The 20,620-nt window shown below is 45.3% G+C and overlaps 1 protein-coding gene across 5 annotated transcripts in view; it reads right to left on the minus strand.

Moving 5' to 3' along the window:
- LOC137528643 (connector enhancer of kinase suppressor of ras 2-like) overlaps nucleotides 1-20,620 on the minus strand; it is a 563,792-nt gene that overhangs the window by 465,478 nt on the left and 77,694 nt on the right. The window contains exon 1 of one of the 5 annotated variants that reach the window (XM_068250053.1): nucleotides 1,027-1,056. The exons of the other annotated variants lie outside the window; for them this stretch is intronic. Within the exon in view, the coding sequence (XP_068106154.1) occupies nucleotides 1,027-1,054 (28 nt within the window). The 5' untranslated portion in view covers nucleotides 1,055-1,056. Of the gene's footprint in view, nucleotides 1-1,026; nucleotides 1,057-20,620 lie in introns of those variants that run through there. 5 annotated transcript variants of the gene reach the window in all.

A 20,620-nucleotide genomic window follows, 5' to 3' on the forward strand; every position in this document is an offset into this window, starting at 1 on the left:
CAGGATATCTACAACCCTTGAGACTTCATCTGAAGTTCTAGGAATGTAGATACTCTTCCTCTGCTTCCTATGTGTGCCCCGTGCCAGCCCGTCGCCGGCCGCTAGAGCATTGATTGGTGAATGGGAACCTATATTCCCAAAGCCAATCAGAGTGGCTGATTCATGAACGTATCACACTTCCTAACAAAGCGATAGGCTAAAAAGGTTTTTCTTTTATAGATATACATTTACACAGGGCTGTGGAGTCGGTACAAAAATCATTCAACTCCAACTCCTCAGTTTATGAAACCACCGACTCTGACTCCAACTACCCAAAATTGCTCAGACTCCGACTCCACGACTCCCACTCTACGGCCCTGCATTTACACAGAGGGAGATACTGGTTGCTTGGCAGTTGGAAACAGCTGTCATTTCCCACAATGCAACAAGGTTCACAGACAGGAAACTGTAAGCACCATGGAAAAAAAATGCTATACCTATGAATAAAAAGCTTATTAACTCCTTATTTTCTCTCCCTCACCCCTATAGTTACCTAAATAATCAAACACCTTATCCCGGCTGAAGACCTACCTGCCCTGGTTCATGCATTTGTATCCTCCCGCCTGGACTACTGCAACGCCCTGTCCATTGGATCTACAGATAAGGTTGTGCGCCCCATACAACTAGTACAGAATGCAGCAGCCAGACTCCTAGCCAATGCGCCCCGCAGCTCACACATCTCCCCAGTACTGCAAACTCTTCACTGGTTGCCAGTAAAATGGAGAATCAATTTTAAGATCTGCCTGCTGACATTCAAGGCTCTACACCACATGGGACCCAAATACATAGCGGATCTATTGGAACTTTATGCCCCTCCACGCACCCTCCGCTCTGCCAACAAGATGAAGCTGGTTATTCCCAGGATACACTTAACATTTGGTGCTCGGCCCTTTTTCTACGCAGCCCCTACTCTATGGAACTCACTTCCACAATCAGTACGAGAGGCTCCTTCTCTGGACAGCTTTAAAAAAAAGGCTAAAAACTCACCTCTTTTCCTGAGCCTTTGAGACTGCATAATGCAGGGTCACAGCGCTTTGAGTCCCCAGGGAAAAAGGCGCTATCAAAATATTATTGTTATTGTTGTTATTGTTATTGTTAAATAAAATACAAAAACTATAACAAAAAATGAATGATTAAATGAATGAATTGTAAAAAAAATGTAAGGGACTTAGCTTTTTATATATGTATGTCATGAGGATATATTTTGTTATTTTTGCAAATTAATGCTTATAGGGCTTTTTTATAGAGTACAATGAGAAAACTGAAAACACAAAATTAAAAAAATACCGTTTATTTCTGCCATGCATTGCACTACGAGCATCATTTCAATGTTGTAATAAAATCTAATTATAAAAATAAAAAATATCAATGTTGCGATAACAAGGAAAAATAGGCAAATAAAATGTGTGGGTTTTATCCACAGTAGCATTGTTTATTTTAAAACTATAGCGATTGAAAAGGGAAAAATTGTGTATTTTTCCTTATTTTTTCTTTCTTTCTTTAAGGCTACTTACACACCAGGACGTTGCGTTTAGGGGACGTTATAGGGCACATAACGTGCCCCAACGCAACGCCTGGTGGTGTTGGAGCAGGACGCAACCAAGAGCCGCGTTACAAGCAGCTCTCGGTGTGTCTGCTCTGTCGGAGGCGCTGCGGAGACCACGTGAGCGGAGCTCTCTGCATCACGTGGTCCCGCCAGCCAATCAGCTGCCGCTCCAAAGAGTAAACACTGCAAGTGCAGTGAATAATAAATAGCCATGTACCTGGCTACGTAGCGGCCTCTCCCCGCCTCCTCTCCGCCCCTAAAATGAAATAAAAAACCTACTGAGCATGTGCAAACCGTCTAACGCGGCTTAGCCGCGTATAAAGTACTGCATGCAGTACGTTATGTAGACGTGCAGCGTTACAATGTAACGCAACGTGGGCACTGTGAACAGCCCATTTAGTTTTCATTGCTGTGCGGTGGGGGTGCGTTACAGGCTGCTCTAACGTGTGCCTCTAACGTCTCACTGTGAAAGCAGCCTGAAATACATAGAAAATAAAGTAACTGCTTAAAAAAAAAAAAATCACCTACAAAAAGCCTAATTTGTAGCGAAAAAATAAATGTGTAAATTATTTTGGTGTGATAAGTCGTGATAAAGTTATTGGCAAATGAATGGGAAGATAAGTCTGCTCTGGTCCATAAGGGGAACAAAACTTATATTGATCAAGTGATTAACTAGGATTGTTTTTTTTCCCCCCAACTAGTAAAATAAGCAATATATTAATAAAAAATTGCAATAAAGGAAATTACTCAAAGGCCTGGGGCCCACTTTCATCACTCCTGCTCTTGCAATCGAGAAAGCACTTTACACAGCGATCCCCGGCGCATTTTCCGGCCCGATTTCTATGGTGATGGGAAGCGCTGTACAATCCACTGAAGGTAGCGCTTCCAATGTGCAGTTATTTGTATTGCCAAACTAAAAAGTTTATTTTAATACTTTTTCATTGTTTATTTTAATACTTTTTATTTTCTATTGAGTTTTTTATATAGTTAACCTTTTCCCAATTTTGGGAGACAATGCCACATGGCAATAATGTCAAAACAAATCATGTACCCTGATGGCTGTCCAGCCACCCTACCACCCCCTTTTCAGGTCCTCACATGCCCCTCCCCCTTTCCTATAAACTACATTGCCACACCCCCTAGCACAAGAGGCCATAGGTATGTCTCTGTCTCATATTAAAAATAAAAAATTGGAAAAAAAAACAAACTTGTCCCTTTAAAATGGCAGCAAGTGCAGGTCCCACTGCCGTAACTTTAAGTTAGGGAAACGCCCCCCCTTCTGCAGCCAATCACAAGCCTCTGCCTTCCCTGGCAGCCCTAAGTAAGGCTCTGCCGCAGGCCCCGAGCCTCCCCCCAGCTCTCCTGGTGAGATCTATCTGTTCCTGAACACACACGTTGTAATAGGATTGCTGAATTCACCGAATTATGACAACTGTGTCTCTGGCCTTATCTGCGGCAGATTAGCAGCGGCGCGCGCCAGAACAGCCGCTTACGTTTGATGTGTTTCTATATATGGCCAGTGTTGGTACTCCCATAGATTAGAGTAGCAGCACACTGTACAGAGGAGGTGGGGTGTGGCCTCCACATATATCTGTACATTGCTATATATGGTCAGTGTTGGTACTCCCATAGATTAGAGTAGGACACACTGTACAGAGGAGGTGTGGTATGGGGTGTGGCCTCCACATATATCTGTACATTGCTATATATGGCCAGTGTTGGTACTCCCATAGATTAGAGTAGTACACACTGTACCAAGGAGGCGTGGTGTGGGGTGTGGCCTCCACATATATCTGTACATTGCTATATATGGCCAGTGTTGGTACTCCCATAGATTAGAGTAGGACACACTGTACAGAGGAGGCGTGGTGTGGGGTGTGGCCTCCACATATATCTGTACATAGCTATATATGGTCAGTGTTGGTACTCCCATTGATTAGAGTAGCAGCACACTGTACAGAGGAGGCGTGGTGTGGGGTGTGGCCTCAACATATATCTGTACATTGCTATATATGGCCAGTGTTGGTACTCCCATAGATTAGAGTAGTACACACTGTACCAAGGAGGCGTGGTGTGGGGTGTGGCCTCCACATATATTGTACATTGCTATATATGGCCAGTGTTGGTACTCCCATAGATTAGAGTAGTACACACTGTACAGAGGAGGCGTGGTGTGGGGTGTGGCCTCCACATATATCTGTACATTGCTATATATGGCCAGTGTTGGTACTCCCATAGATTAGAGTAGTACACACTGTACCAAGGAGGCGTGGTGTGGGGTGTGGCCTCCACATATATCTGTACATTGCTATATATGGCCAGTGTTGGTAATCCCATAGATTAGAGCAGCAGCACACAGCACAGAGGAGGCGTGATGTGGGGTGTGGCCTCCACATATATCTGTACATTGCTCTATATATGGTCAGCGTTGGTACTCCAATAGATCAGAGTAGCAGCACACTGTACAGCGGAGGCGTGGTGTGGGGTGTGGCCTCCACATATATCTGTACATTGCTCTATATATGGTCAGCGTTGGTACTCTCATAGATCAGAGTAGCAGCACACTGGCCAGTCACGTTATGTGGATTCTGGAATCGGTTGTTAGCTGGTTCCCCGGTGCAGGACTGCAGGGCTGATGGGAATGCGTTAGGCAGATGGCAGGGCTGGTAATTTGGACACACAGGTGGGAGAGGTGGGGGAATCTTGGCCGTGGCGGCGGACCCGCTTGTAATTCGCAGGAAGTTGTGGAATTGGAGCCATATTTACTCGCAGCGTTCAGCTGCCTAATGATCGCATTACATTGCAGATTAGCGCTGTGGCGTTTGGGGAGGTGGCGATGCGCGGCTATCGGTGAGATTTTCCAGCCTGTGTTATAGTTTGCTGTCATTAGCGGCTCTACAGAGTTAGTGAGAGAGATCCATTACTGAACACAAACAGCAGACGCTTACCATCCGGAGCCAGACCCTCCACGGCCTGCGGTGCGCAGAGGACCTGTCAAAGACCCTCCGCGGCCTGCGGTTTGCAAAGAGGACCTGTCACAGACCCTCCACACCCTTAGGCGTGCTAAGAGGACCTGTCACAGACCCTCCACGGCCTTCAGCGTTCAAAGAGAACCTGTCACAGACATTCAGCGGCCTCTGGTGTTCAAAGAGGACCTGTCACAGACCCTCCACGGCCTGCGGAGCGCAAAGAGGACCTGTCACAGACCCTTCACAGCCTGCGGAGCGCAAAGAGGACCTGTCACAGACCCTTCACGGCCTGCGGAACGTGAGGAGGACCTGTCAAAGACCGCCCACGGCCTGGGGTGTGCAAAGAGTACCTGTCAAAGACCCTCCACAGCCTGTGAAGCGCAAAGAGGAAGAGAACCTGTCATAGAAGCTCTGCAGCCTGCGGTGTGCAGAGAGGAAGAGGACCTGTCACAGACCCTCCATGGCCTGCAGTGCACAAGGAGGACCTGTCATAGAAGCTCTGAAGCCTGCAGTATGCAGAGAGGAAGTGGACCTGTCACAGACCCTCCACGGCCTGCGGTGCCCAAAGAGGACCTGTCATAGACGCTCAGAGCACAACCACTTCATGGTCTGCGGTGTGCAAAGAGGAAGAGGACCTCTCCAGAGGCTCCAGGACCAGCATTGCACAAAAGAGGAAGAGGACCTGTCACAGACCCTCTGCGACATCACTGGCTACATACCAATATAGCAATTTATAAATATAGGAAGCGTTGCCAATGCTGAAACCAGGGAAATTACCACTAAATTGGGTTTTCTATGTTGTTACTGCACCTGTCACTTTGTAAACACGACAATCTCAGCACAGCAAGCGGCGTTCTCTGGTCATCACCTCCTGAAAAAGGTCTATCACAGCCGAGAAACGCCATGGTGTGAACCGACAGGAACGCCGGGGAGAGATCACTTAGCAGGTTTAAGTGTTTGCTCTTTCGTAACTGTTTCTATCATTCTTCACACCACCTCCTGTGAGTGACAAAGCTCTTTCTTTTTCCGATTATCTTTTTCGACGGCGCTTTGAACACTGGGGCGATGTCCGCAGGGTGCCTGAATCTTGTTGGCGGCCTCTGACAATCGACCCCTCATGTGCGAATACCAAGAGACTAACCTATAAAGGGAGGTGAACGCTGCCCCCCACAGGAATCACCCGTAGCATCCACCAAAATGTAACCGCCACCACCAAACGGCCAATCCGCAGTGAGCTGTGGACTTAGATCAAAGGCGTCAAACTCAAACACAAAGTGGGTCGATATTGGACACCGGGACCAAGTCCTGGGCAAACCTCAATGTCTGATGGTCACCTTATACAGTTCCCTGGTGTCTAGTGGTCCTATCTCCCCTATATAGTTCCCTGGTGTCTAGAGGCCTCCACCCTCCCCTATACAGTTCCCTGGTGTCTAGTGGTCCTCCCTCCCCTATACAGTTCCCTAGTGTGTAGTGGTCCTATCTCCCCTATATAGTTCCCTGGTGTCTAGAGGCCTCCACCCTCCCCTATACAGTTTCCTGGTGTCTAGTGGTCCTCTCTCCCCTATACAGTACCCTGGTGTCTAATGGTCCCCCTTCCAACCCCTATACAGTTCCCTGGTGTCTAGTAATCCTATCTCTCCTATATAGTTCCCTGGTGTTTAGTGGTCCTATCTCCCCTATATAGTTCCCTGGTGTCTAGAGGCCACCACCCTCCCCTATACAGTACCCTGGTGTCTAGTGGTCCTATCTCCCCTATATAGTTCCCTGGTGTCTAGAGGCCACCACCCTCCCCTATACAGTTCCCTGGTGTCTAGTGGTCCTATCTCCCCTATATAGTTCCCTGGTGTCTAGAGGCCACCACCCTCCCCTATACAGTTCCCTGGTGTCTAGTGGTCCTATCTCCCCTATATAGTTCCCTGGTGTCTAGAGGCCACCACCCTCCCCTATACAGTTCCCTAGTGTTTAGTGCTTTCCCCCTCCCTCCTCCAATATAGCTTCCCTGATGGTCTAGAGTGGGCCAAACATAATGCAGAGTGGGGAAACCACCTCAGGGTGATTTTGCATGCAATTTCGCATAGGTTCGTATTGATGCGATTTTAACCATGTCACTGCCTGTGTGATTTAACATTAGTTCCTATGCGAAATCGCATGCGAAATCGCTGTAAAATACGTATGCCAAAACCGCATGCGATTTCCCTATTAAATACATTAGCGGTGATTCGCATAGCGGTGTGCGGGGTGCGAATTCTGAGGGCTCTTCCATGCAGATTTCTCCCGCACACAAAAACGCTCAGGATTACTGACAAGGGGAAACAGGGCCATCCACTTGTATTGGCTATGCGATTCGCGATGGTGGAAACGGGCCCTAAGATGAATAATCCGTAGTAATCCCAAAGATCGCACACCATCGTCCAGCAGAGGTGGTGGGTGCAGCAACAAGTAGCCAAAGTCCAAACAAGTATCCAATAAAGGTCCGCACGCCACTTTAACAGGAACGTTCTCTTGCTCTATCCCCATACACGCACAATCAATCGTAAAACTGACGATCGTTTCAGGGCCACATAGGGTCCCTTCTGTCAAAGATCGTAACTATGCCTTGACAAAGGGGACCCTGTGTGCGGATCGGCTGTGTAAATATTGTGATGGAGCAATAAAAATTTCCTTCAAAAGTTCCATCTTTAGTACTGGCAGGTGATCTCTGTGGAATGTTTGGTTACAGAGGGTTCTAAAGAGGTCTCTGGTTTTGCAGAATGCTCTGGGGGGGAATGGGGGGATTCCGCATAATGAACAACGGGGCTACATACCAATATATACAGTAATAAATACATACAGGAAGTGTTTCTGGTGCTAAAACCAAGAAACGTATCATAAAAGTGGGTATCCTGAATAGTTTACTACATTCTACTTTACATCCCCTATAAATACATTGCGTCAGGAAGTGAACAAACAGATCGCTCTGCAAAAGCGCTTAGAAGAAACTTTACAAAAAAATCTAAACGCGCCGGGACAGGAAAAAGAAAAAAATCACTCACAAAACTGAAAATTGCTGACATCAGCGATTTTGATTTGAGATGTGCGCAAAGCCTTATTGTTAACATCATTTATTTATAAATAATTTAGTCAGTGTTTGGCCATTGTAAAACCTTTCCTCTCTCCCATTTACATTCTGAAATGTATCACGTATGTGTGCTGCCCGGTATACGGCAGCACACATACGTATGGCTGTACAGAATGTTTGTTACTGAGAGTTCTACCGTGTTTCCCTGAAAATAAGACACTGTCTTATATTAATTTTTGCTCCAAAAGATGTGCTAGGGCTTATTTTCAGAGGATGTCTTATTTTTGGGGGAAACACTGGTAGTTTTCCTATACAATATATATATATATATATATATATATATATATATATATATATATATATATATATATATATACTGCATGCCATGCTGAAACACAAGCAGCATGCACAGAGCTTGTGGTTTGCAGATATTGGCTCTCACAAGAAATTGATTCTGCTGATCTGCTGATCATGTGGGTAAGAGTCTATTTCTTGCAGGCAGAGAACTCTGGCAGGCTCCCCAGAGCTATGATAGGATAAGCTGGGTGTCCTGGGAAGAGGTGAAGAGGTGAAGTGCTGCTGATGCTTATCAGGACAGATCAGGAGGGTTGGCTCCAACAAAAACAGTAACTGCCTGACACATATACAGGACTGTGTAGAACTCACATTATACTGCTGCTCTCCTGTATCCAGGCTTTGTATTGAGCGGGACTTGCTGGTGTCATGTGGACTGCTGCTAGCTCGGGCTTACATTCGGGGGTATGTCTTATATTTCAAGCATGCTAGGAATTCCTGCTAGGGCTTATTCTCAGGGGATGTCTTACTTTAGAGGAAACACAGTATGCACAGAGGGAAAGGCTGCTTGCTTGGCAGTTGGAAAAGGCTGGTATTTCCCACAATGCAACAAGGTTCACACACAGCAAACTGTCAGGACCATGGTCATGACATCACACTGTGGGAGGGGTTTCACCACAATATCAGCCATACAGACCCCCCCTGATGATTTATTGGAGAAAAGGAATAGATTTCTCATGGGAAAGGGGGTGTCAGCTACTGATTGGGATGACGTTCCATGCTGGGTTAAAGCGGAGCTGTCAGCCATACATTTACAGTTACACTGTACAGTTCCCCTTGAAGCACAGCCTGTTTTATCCCCTCCGGAGGCCCTGCAGTGTCAGTCAGGGGGAGACCACATCAGATGCTAATAATGTTATTGTACCGAGTGTCTGTAACTTAATATCACTCACATTGTTCCGGTACATCAGAGAGAGCAAATTACTGCGAACGGGACTAATTGTTTTGCCTCGATGCTCCGCCTGCTCTCTCTATTATTCCATCAAGCTGGGCTTGATTTTGTCCATTATTTTTATTTCTGACCTGCAGAGCCTTCCAAGTCCTGATAAATGTTAGCTTTTTCTCTTATTGCCGGATGTCAGAAGAGTGTGGTCTGGCCCCTCCCACTTATAGGCTGGACATATCCACCTCCGTGCCCTGGTGGCATAGCTAGAAAAATAGTTAAACCATTCCCCCAGATTCCTGGCTCCACCAATCACTGGATAGTCTAAGCGCAGTAGTGGCCTCCCGGGTTTGTACAGGTTTTTTTGTAACCCATTCCCCTATGTGAATAGACAGCTGCAACTCTCTGGTACAAGAGTACAACCCCTGAGGAACACCAGGTCCTGCCTCCAATAGCCATTTGTCCAATCACAAGTGAGCATCCTCAGAGATTGGACAGTTAGTTGGGGAAGGAGGAGCACAGTGCTTCTGAGTGGCAGTTGAGGTCACCGTAGTGACCAATTCCTATTGGCCCCAGACTCTACCTATAGACAGGCATAATGTAGTGTACTTGTCAGCACCTGTCACAGTTCTGAAACCGTTTTCACCTGTCAGAACCTGATGTCTGGATAGAGTGTGGCTTCCGGTCTGCAACTGTCAGCAGTAACAGTTGGCTCCCAATATACCCGTCAGCAGTCTCTGTGTGGTCAAAGGTCAACCTGTTACCTGTTGAAAAATCTACCTGTCAACTGTAACCATAGATAGACGTAGTTTCTATATCTCAAAAATCATAGAGTGGCCTTGAAAGATCAATTAGCAGTCACAGTGTGGTCACAACCTTTACCGGGAACCCGAGGTGAAAGGTATATGGAGGCTGCCATATTTATTTGCTTGTAAAGAATGCCAATTGCCTGGTGTCCTGCTGATCTTTTGACATAATTAGTGTGAGTCTAAACCCTGGAACATGCATATGGTTAATCCAGTAAAACCTGAGTCAGCTGAGCCAGAGTACTTGATCTGCTGCACGCTTGTTCAGGCGCTATAGCTAAAAGTATTAGAGGCAGAAGATCAGCAGGACAGCCAGGCAATGTGCATTGTTTAAGAGGAAATAAAAATGTAAGCATCCATATAGCTGTGCACCTGATCGAGTCCTTGTGACCGACATTTTCCATCGGTCTTGATCGGAAATTGATCAAAAGATCAATCAGGCAACCATGTTTCAGTACTAATACTCCTTCAATCTAATAAAATTATCATACTGAAAGGTCAATCAGTCCAAAAGATCTAATAGTGTCAGGTCGCCTTTGGCTATACTCAGATATGTTTATTGGCTGAGAAGTGATCAGATCGCCATTGCATGTATGTAGACAGTAAAGATTAGGTACTCTAACTGGAAGCAGGAAATTTGAGTGCCTGGGGCTAATGGACTATATATATATATATATATATATATATATATATATATATATATATATATATATATATATATATACAGTATATACAGTGCTGCCCAGAATTATTTATACCCCTGGCAAATTTTGACTTAAAGTTACTTTTATTTAACCAACAAGTAATTTTTAGACAGGAAATGACATAGGTGTCTCCCACAAGATAATAAGACGATGTACAAGAGGCATTATTGTGGAAAAAAAAAACATTTCTCATTTCTTTATTTACGTTTCAGCAAAAAGTGTCCAGTCCAAAATGATTCATACCCTTCACAAACTGTCACAGTCTGTGGGAAAATCCAAAGTTCTATACCATTCCAAATTGTCCAAGCTGTTCTAAAGCATCCTAATTACCATGATTAAATGGGAACAGCTGTTTTAATCAACAGGTGAAAAACAGCAGCTCTCTGCAGTTGCTGGCACCTCTGTCCACTCTTACATTCTCTTCAGTTGGTTTGTGGACAGTCATGGCTAAGACAAAGGAGCTCAGTGAGGATCTGCGGCTGAACATTGTGGCTGCTCACAAGTCATGAAAGGGCTACAAGGCCAATTCTAAATGTTTTCAAGTTCCAGTGGCTACAGTGCAAAGTATTATTAAAAAATACAAGATGCTCCGCACTGTGGAAAATCTCAGAGGACGTGGTCGGAAGCCAAAAGTGACACCTGTGCTGGCCTGGAGGATAGTGAGAGAGGTGAAAAAGAATCCAAGGATCACCACCAAGGCCATCCAGGTGAATCTGGGCTCTGCTGATGGCAATGTCTCAAGGCAGACAATCCAACGGACACTGCTCACTGCTGGGTTCCATGGATGCAGACCAAGGAGGACTTCTCCAGATAAAACACACAAAAGCTAGCTTGGCCTTTGCAAATGCTCATCTGGACAAAGAAGAGTTCTGGTCTTCTGTGTTATGATCAGATGAAACAGAAATTGAATTGTTTGGTCACAATGATGTTTCATTTGGTGTAAAAAAAAGGAGAAACCTTCAACCCACAGAACACCATCCCCACTGTGAAACATGGTGGTGGGAACCTAATGCTTTGGGGGTGTTTTTCAGCCAATGGACCCGGGAACCTTATCACAGTAAACGCTGCCACCATGAAAAAAGAGCAATACATGAGGATTCTCTATGATAACATAAGGCAGTCTGCAGAGAAACTTGGCCTTGGCCACCAGTGGACATTTCAGCATGACAATGACCCAAAACACACAGCAAAAATGGTGAAGAAATGGTTAGCAGACAACAAAATTAACATTTTGGAGTGGCTCAGCTAGAGTTCAGACTTGAATCCAATTGTGAATCTGTGGAGGGAGCTAAACATCAAAGTTATAGGCAAGTAGACCCTCCAACCTGAAAGATCTGGAGCTCATTGCTAAAGATGAATGGGCAAAATTACCTGTGGAGACATGCAAAAAGCTGGTCTGCAATTATAGGAAGCGCTTGATTGCTGTAATAGCCAATAAAAGCTTTTCTGTTCATTATTGTGAAGGGTATGAATCATTTTGGACTGGACACTTTTTGCTCAAATGTAAAATAAAGCTGAGAAATGTTTTTTGTTTTGTTTTTCCGCAATAATGCCTCTTGTACATCGTCTTATCTTTTGGGAGGCACCTATGTCATTTCTCGTCATAAAATGACTTGCTGTTTGACTAAAAGTAACTTTAAGCGAACATTTGTCAGGGGTATGAATAATTAAGGGCAGCACTGTATGTATGTATGTGTATATATATATATATATATATATATATATATATATATATACTAGGCCTGAACGATTTTAGGAAAAGAAATTGTCAGAAATTGCGATTTCGATTCAATCCACGATTTTTTTCAAATCAAGCTTTAGCAGGCTGTATGCCTCATTCAGAATTCTACAGACGGGCGCTGAACTGTGATCCTGTAATTCCATTTCCTAAGCCTGATTGCTGGCCACACTATTTTTAACTGACAGGCCCAGCTAGCAATGGAGGGAGAGGGAAAACAAAAAAGAGCCCGTGTGTGGAGGCTCTGAGGTAAAATAAAGAAGTAAAGCTTTACTTGCCGGCTTCTTCCAGCCCCTAAAAGTCTACCTGAGGCAGCTCCGATGTTCTACTGTCCTGCAGAGGGAAACGAGTGAGAGCTGGTGGGCGGAGTCTGATGCCCAGCGCCCGCCCAGCTGATGACACGCTAGGCAGAGGAAGAAGCCAAAAGAGCTGATGACGGAGGAGGAGAGGCGGCGCACAGCGGGAGAATGAAGTTTACAGGCGAACTGCCGGGAATGAGAGCCACTGAGCTGCTGCGACTTGCCGCTGAGCTGCCAGAGCGGCGAGCGGGAGTGCAGAGCGGGAGGGCGTGGGATATTGTAAAAAATCGCCACTCTGACGATAACGGAATCGCCGTTTCCGTGATTGCGATTTCGGTTTAAAAACGATAAATCGTTCAGGCCTAATATATACATACTTTTGTATTTACGTTATTTGTGGTAGAGCAAGGGGATTTAAGGCCTCTTTCACAGTGGCTAGATTTTAGCACTTGAGAAAGGGCCACTGCCCGAAACGTCGTGCTATCATTGTATACTTTTTATGTCCACAATTATGGAATATACATAAGATTGGATATTATATCCTTGGAGGGTTGAGTCCTGTATGGAATGCGTTGTGCTCCTGAGACTCTTTCACAGTGGGACATTGCATTTGATGCGACGTTAAAGTCGCACAACGTGCCCCTAACGCAGCGCATGTAGGTTATGCAATTAGACGTTATTTTGCACTGCGTTATGTGTCTCTTGGTGCGCCGTTTTCGTTGCATACTGATGGAACAAAAACGGCGCATGCGTTGCATTTAAAAAAAACAAAACATTACTGAGCATGTGCAACACACAACGCAGCAAATTTATTGCTAAACGCACAGCATGCAGCACTTTCTAAATATTGCTACACGTTACACACAATGCAGTGTGTGCACTGTGAATGTCGCACAGACTTTGTATTGCTGTGCGTTAGTCTGCGTGGAACATTTTCTAACATGCGACTTTAACGTCCCACTGTGAAAGAGGCCTTAAGGTTAGGTGTTAGGAAGGGGGGGGGGGTTTAGGGTTGGGCATCAGGAAGTCTTAGGGTTAGGCACCACCAGGGGGGTGGTCTGTGTGAGAGTAGGGTTAAATTTAGTTGTAGTAAAATATCGATAATACTTACCAAAACTTTACTATCCTCACTAAGACTGTAAATATTTTTTCGTTTTCATTGTTATAGATGACATTTGGCAATTTTGGCTTCACCTCAAGCCCTTTTTCATACCGTTATTTTAACATATTTATTTATTCTAAATCAGATAAAGAAACGATAAAAAACATTGTTAATGGCCTCGTGCACACCAGAGCGGTTCTGCTGCGGTTTGCGATCCACTTGCGGGTGCGGATCCGTTAGGGTAATGTTTCTCAATGGGCTGGTGCACACCAGAGCGGGAGGCGTTTTGCAGAAACGCATACTCCCGGGCTGCTGCAGATTTTGGATTGCGGAGGCGTTTCTGCCTCAATGTTAAGTATAGGAAAAACGCAAACCGCTCGGAAAAACGGCACTTCAGAGCGGTTTGCCAGGCGTTTTTTGTTACAGTAGCTGTTCAGTAACAGCTTTACTGTAACAATACATGAAATCTACTATACCAAAAGCGCTACACAAAACTGCAAAACGCTAGCTGAAACGCTACAGAAAAATAAGAAAAAGCGTTTCAAAATCTGCTAGCATTTTGCGGATCTGCTAGCGGTTTTTGGTGTGCACCGGGCCATAGACAATATTTTGAAATGTCGGCTTTACCCTGCGCCCTTTTTTCCTGGCTGCCTTATTTATTGTATGCACTCTAACTATGGAGAGATTTCCTTGGTACACGTTTGCCGTTATTGGTGGCGGACACAGTAAACATCGTTTACAACTCACGACTTCTGTGAAATGTCTTTGGTTTCCCCAGAGAGGTAACGCACGCAATCTATACATCGCCACGCCGCAGGGAGATCCGCAGAGCCTCTGACCCCCTCCCGGCCGCGGCGCACGTTCTGCCAGATTCCATCAAGCGGAGTTTTGATTCAATTTACGTCTCTCGCTTTCTCCTCTGTGCTGGGAGATGAAACCATATTTACGAGGCGAGGAGAGCGCGCTAGAATTTTCCATAAAACCGCTGCGCTCCTCCAGATATAATAACATCAGGAGGAGATGGAGGTGACGGGGTTTGCCGGAGCTCCCCGATGAGTCATCGGCCGCGGTCACGTGACGCCGCTGTCTACTGCAAGCAGGAGAGAGGAGCAGCACGCCTCGTTCTTCATCCTTCCTTCTCGCCCGCTTTCATTGTTCGCGTCCGTCGCTGCCCCATAAACCGCGTTTTTGTTTTATAGGAGGAGATGGGGGCCTTGTGTTCGACTTCGCCGGAGCCGCTCTGCGCCAGAGAGGTGGCGGGCAAACGCGAGCCAATTTCACCAATTACATCGAGCGTCAACTCTACGTAATTCCCAAGGAGAAAATGAGAGGGCAAGCGAAAGAATTACTGTGGGGGAGGGAGCCCCATGCGTAGAAAAAAAAGCGTATGGACAAGATCGCCACAATAATCGCAAAAATGGCCTCCACTTCAAGCCCCTCCCAGCTTCATGCAATCATTGCATGATATTGAGTCTTGAAAGACACCTGAAGCTAGAGAGAGATGGAGGCTGCCATTTTCATTTAAACAATACCAGTTCCCTGACTGTCCTGCTGATCTTTCTGACATCAGTAGTGTCTGAATCACACACCTGAAACAAGCAAGCGGCAAATGCAGTCAAACTTAAAGGACAGCTGAAGTAAGAAGAATATGGAGGCTGCCATATTTATTTCCTGTTAAAAAATACCAGTTGCCTGGCAGGCCTGCTGATCTATTTTACTGCAGTAGTGTCTGAGTAACACCAGAAACAAGCATGCAGCTTATCTTGTCAGATCTGACAATAATGTCAGGGACACCTGATCTGCTGCATGCTTGTTCAGGGGCTATGGCTAAAAGTATTAGAGGCAGAGGATCAGCAGAATAGCCAGGCAACTAGTATTGCTTAAAGAGACACTGAAGCGGGAAAAAAATGATGATATTATGATTTGTATGTGTAGCACAGCTAAGAAATAAAACATTAAGATCAGATACATCAGTCTAATTGTTTCCAGTACAGAAAGAGTTGAGAAACTCCAGTTATTATCTCTATGCAAACAAGCCATTAAGCTCTCCGACTAAGGCCCAGTGCACACCAAAACCGCTAGCAGATCCGCAATACGCTAGCGGTTTTGGGAGCTGATTTCAGAGCGATTCTAGGCATGTTTAGAGAGGTTTTCTAAACATACCTAGCGGTTTTGCGTGCGTTTTTGTGTAGCAGATTACACATATTGTTACAGTAAAAGCTGTTACAGAACAGCTACTGTAACAAAAATGCCTGGCAAACCGCTCTGAACTAGCGTTTTTCAGAGCGGTTTGCGGTTTTCCTATACTTTACATTGAGGACGAAACGCTTCCGAAAAAACCGCAAACGCACAGCAGGAGGCGCGTTTGCGGCTTGGCAAAAAACGCAAACCGCCGGTGTGCACCATCCCATTGCAATACATTAGACAAGCGTTTTTAGAGGCAAATGCGGCCGGCGGACCGCTCCAAAAACCGCTCGGTGTGCACTGGGACTTTTATTATCTCAACTGTTCCTGGACTATTTACTTTTCCTCTGCCAGAGGAGAGGTCATTACTTCACAGACTGCTCTGAAAGACTCATTTTGAATGCTGAGTGTTGTGTAATCTGCACATATTATAGAATAATGCAATGTTAGAAAAAACACTATATACCTGAAAATAAAAGTATGAGAATATTTTCTTTGCTGCTAATCTTCTAGTAATTATTCATAGTACACAACCAATTCACTATATCATATTTTTTTTTTCGCTTCAGTGTCTCTTTAAAAGGAAATAAATATAGCAGCTTCCATAAACCTCACACTTCAAAATACAAAATGCTAGCAAGAAAACTGCGCGATTGCGACAACGATTAGCGATCTGTAGTGGCTCCCTGGCCTTACTGTACATGAAACTTAGTTTATAGAGGGACTGTAATCAAACTGAAATCATTAATTATTATTTTTTATATATATATTAATTTGAAATATTATTTAGTCAGTGTTTGCCTATTGGAAAGTCTTTCCTTTCTCAGATTTACTTTCTGAAATGTATCATGCGGGGCTTCTTTAGTACTGGCAGGTGATCTCTGCGGACCGTTCCTTTACTAAGAATCCTACAACCAGTAGAAAACATCTCTGGTCTCCCAGAATGTTCAGAGGTAGAAGAGGGGGGATTCCACATAATGAACAGCCTAGGCTAAGCTTCAGTGGGAGGACCTGGCTTCATACTAATATACAGCAATATATCCCGTAGATATAAGAAGGGTTTCTGATGCTGACACCAGAATAATTACCATAAAAGTGGGCATCCTGAATACATTACCGCATTCTACTCTAAAGGCTCATACACACATCAGACCATAGTCTTTGGAAAATGAAAGATCACAGACCAGTTTTACCTCCTTCCATGTAGTATGAGAGCCATACCTACACAGTCTATTCTATGGAGCTGAACTCCCCATCAGATAGAAATCTTTGCAAGATGCTGCACACACAGATTCTGTACAGACACAAAAGATCAGTATCTGCAAAAAATCTGTTCCTGCAAAATATCCGTTCCTGCAAAATGCATTCATAGTCTATGATATCTGCAGATCCTCATACACACCTTGTTTAACTGGCATTCATCTGCAGATCAGATCCACCAGGATGGATTTTCAGATCTGCAGATGATTGTCTGATCTGCAGATGAATGTCTGTTAAACAAGGTGTGTATGATGATCTGCAGATCTCATAGACTATGAATGCAATTTGCAGGAACGGATCTTTGGCAGGAACAGATCTTTTGCAGATACTAATCTGTTGAATGTGTACAGCATCTGTGTGTGCAGCATCCTGCAAAGATGTTTTTCTGATGGGGAGTTCAGCTCCATAGAAAAGACTGTGTAAAGCAGGGGTCTCAAACTCGCGGCCCGCAGGCCATTTGCGGCCCTCGATACAATATTTTGTGGCCCTCGCTGGCAAAAGCTTTCTTATAGTTCGCTTCAGTGCTCCCAATTAATCCGCTGCATCCCCGCCGCTAAACGAGGGCTGCAGAGCCCCCAAATCGCCTGGGGGGCAATCCGCTGGCACTTCCTGGAAGGGGCAGAGCTTTCAGCTTCAGCTCTGCCCCTCCTGACGTCAATCGCCGCACGGATCGCCGCCTCTCCCCGCCCCTCTCTGTGAAGGAAGAGTGAGAGGGGCGGGCAGATGCGGCGATGCGCCGCAATTGTGAAATTCCTTATGCGGCCCAGCCTCATCCTGACTTTGCCTCCTGCGGCCCCCAGGTAAATTGAGTTTGAGACCCCTGGTGTAGAGTATGGCTCTCATACTACATGGAAGGGGGTAAAATTGGTCTGTGATCTTTCATTTTCCAAAGACTATAGTCTGATGTGTGTATGAGCCTTAAGTCACTACAGGGTCTCTTCAATTGCTGTTACATTGCATACAGCTTCTTTAGTGTTGACGTTATCACTTTTTTGAGAGAAGCGGAGTTCCCCTTTGGGACAGAAGTCAGTCAGTCCCCACTCCTCCGGCAGAACTGCGCCGTACATATGAATGCCCCTCCTCCGGCAGCGCGGGGACGGCGTCGCACCCCATGCGGGCTATTCGTAACTCCGCAGCCCGCCTGTCACGTGTTCCACATATGAGGTCTCTGAAGCTCGCACTCCCCGCCCTCGCTGAGAAATATCATCACGCCAACCGTTACAGCGATTCACGCCCGCGAATAAAACCTTCCCAGGAATCCGCTCGCTAAACAGCCGATTATTATTCCGGCCGGCAGAGCAGCGCCAGTTACAGAATAAACGCGATGGAGTTAAGGCTCGGCCGCCGAGGACGGGGAAATGATACCGAAATTACAAGTCGCTGTTATAAGTCCTCTTTATGTATTCACAGAGGCCCCTTCCAGCCGGATCTGCAGGACTTCTGGGGAAGCAATCTGCCTCTGCTTAAAGAGGCCCTGTAGTGACATATAGTAGAAGAAAGTAAATTATTCATTATGCCCATTATTGCAGTAGTTTCAGCTTGAGAAACGCTTCCTATATCTATACAATAATGTCCTCGTTATCCGGGAACGCAGACAACCTGAAGTCTCAGCTAACCAACATGCCTGACGCATAATGGGGACTTTGTTTGTGGGGTTGTTTGCAGGCTTTTAAATACTTACCGAGGCTCCAGCGACGTGTAGCAGCCTTCCTCTTGCTCCTAGTGCCTATGCACACATGTCAGTGTGTCACATGATCCGATGCGGGTCAGGTGACACGCCCATGTGACATGCCGTCTTCCATGCACGGAGGAAGGCTGCTAGACATCGCTAAAGGATCGGTGAGTATTTGAGGCGGGGGGGGGGGGGGGGGGAGTTTGTGCTTTTAGGGCCCTTTTGTCTCCACCAGAAGCATGCAAATTTGCTTGCGTCTCTAGACTGTAAGCTTGTAAGGGCAGGGACCTCCTTCTATTGCTCCGATCTTGTGTGCAGCTTTACTGTGCAATTCAATGGGGAATTGAGCTTCAGAAACCAAATCTCGGCTGTAGTCAAATCTTCCAATTTCATCTGAGGAACATTGCAAGAATTAAACATCTCATTCTCCAAAGACAGGACTGTGGGCATTCAAAACCCTGCAAAATTTGGGCCCTGGATACTTGAAGGACTTGCTGAAACTGCACCACACCTCTCACAATCTCAGATCAGCAGGTTCCATAAACCAGAGTGCATCTCAAAACCTACGGAGACGGAGCTTTCTGTCATGCTGCCTCTACCCTTTGGAACTCCCTACCACACCCAGTAAAGAAAGCACCATCCCTGGAGCTATTCAAATCCAGACTGAAAAGTCACCTGTTTAGCCCGGCATTATAGAATTATTTCTCTGTACCAAAATTTACCAATCAACCAATTACTGGTTTGAGCCATGCTTATGCACTTTGAGTCCTATGGGAGAAAAGCGCTTTACAAATGTTTTTTGTTGTTGTTATTGTTTCTTATTTTGCTGTAGTTTTCTATATGAATGTGTACCAGTTTTAGTGATATCAGTATCCACCCATTAACTACATATATATTTGTACTGTTGGATGTTGTTATTGTACAGTGTCTTGAACATCTCATGTATATATGTTTCCCAATATTTGTTTTGTACTGTGTATAGTACTACATAAATAAAAAAAATATGAATATTAATAATAATAAGTGCATCTTCACTTTTTTGGGTTTAGTTTCTATCAACATTAACAAAAATGCATGCAAAAATGTGCACAGGTCTGCATGCAATGGAAACAGGCCCATTGAAATACATTACTATGCGGATCTGTGTGCACAAAATGTGCATCAATTCGCATGTAGTGGAAATGGGCCCTTAGGCCGGTTGGTCAAGCAAGCGGCAATCACATGTATCTGGCATCAGGCGATCCCCACTGGTGCCGGATACCAGGGACCGTGCTGTGTATTGCTGTACATTTGTATTTAGCTCTGCCCTCCAGTAATGTCACAGCCTAGGCTGTTTAGCTATGCAAAATTCTGGGAGACTGGGTGTATTGACTATTGGCATTCCACAGACATTCCACAGACATCACCTGACAGCAGTAAAGATGTCACCGCCTGTGATACATTGAAGAATGTAAATCAGGGTGAGGCAAGACTTTACAATGGGCAAACACTGACCACATAATTTCTAAATTAATATTGAAAAAAAATTAAATGAATTAATTAATTACGTTATTTTTCCTACAGTTCCTCTTTAAAAACATCTAAAGCTGTCATTCTGCTCGAGGCAATGCCGGCGCAGCAGAGCTGACGATTACATTCCTCGCCGGAGCCGCGACTTCTGCTCACTCGCAAGCGACGGAAATAAAGGGTCCCACTTAACATTAGCCATGAAATTAGCTTTTGATTTCCTCAATCGCGTAACTCGCTGTTCCCGGGGAAATCTTCCGCCCGTTCAGGAAGGAGTGGAGATTGCTCTTCCCCGCTGCGAAGGAACTGATTGCTCGTCGCTACAAAAAAAAAAGAAAAGCGCTACAAATGAACGTTCACATAGCCAGAGGATGGGGTCTGTCGGGATCGGCGCGGGGAGCAACTTGTGATGCAAAAGCAGATTGATTCCGAGCACACGATTGGCAGCGCCACCTGACTTTCTGAGTGGGGCTGCATAGTTTTGCAACCATCGACAGTTG

Source organism: Hyperolius riggenbachi, chromosome 8 (genome assembly GCF_040937935.1).
Source record: "Hyperolius riggenbachi isolate aHypRig1 chromosome 8, aHypRig1.pri, whole genome shotgun sequence".
In the NCBI taxonomy this organism is placed as follows: Eukaryota; Metazoa; Chordata; class Amphibia; order Anura; family Hyperoliidae; genus Hyperolius; species Hyperolius riggenbachi.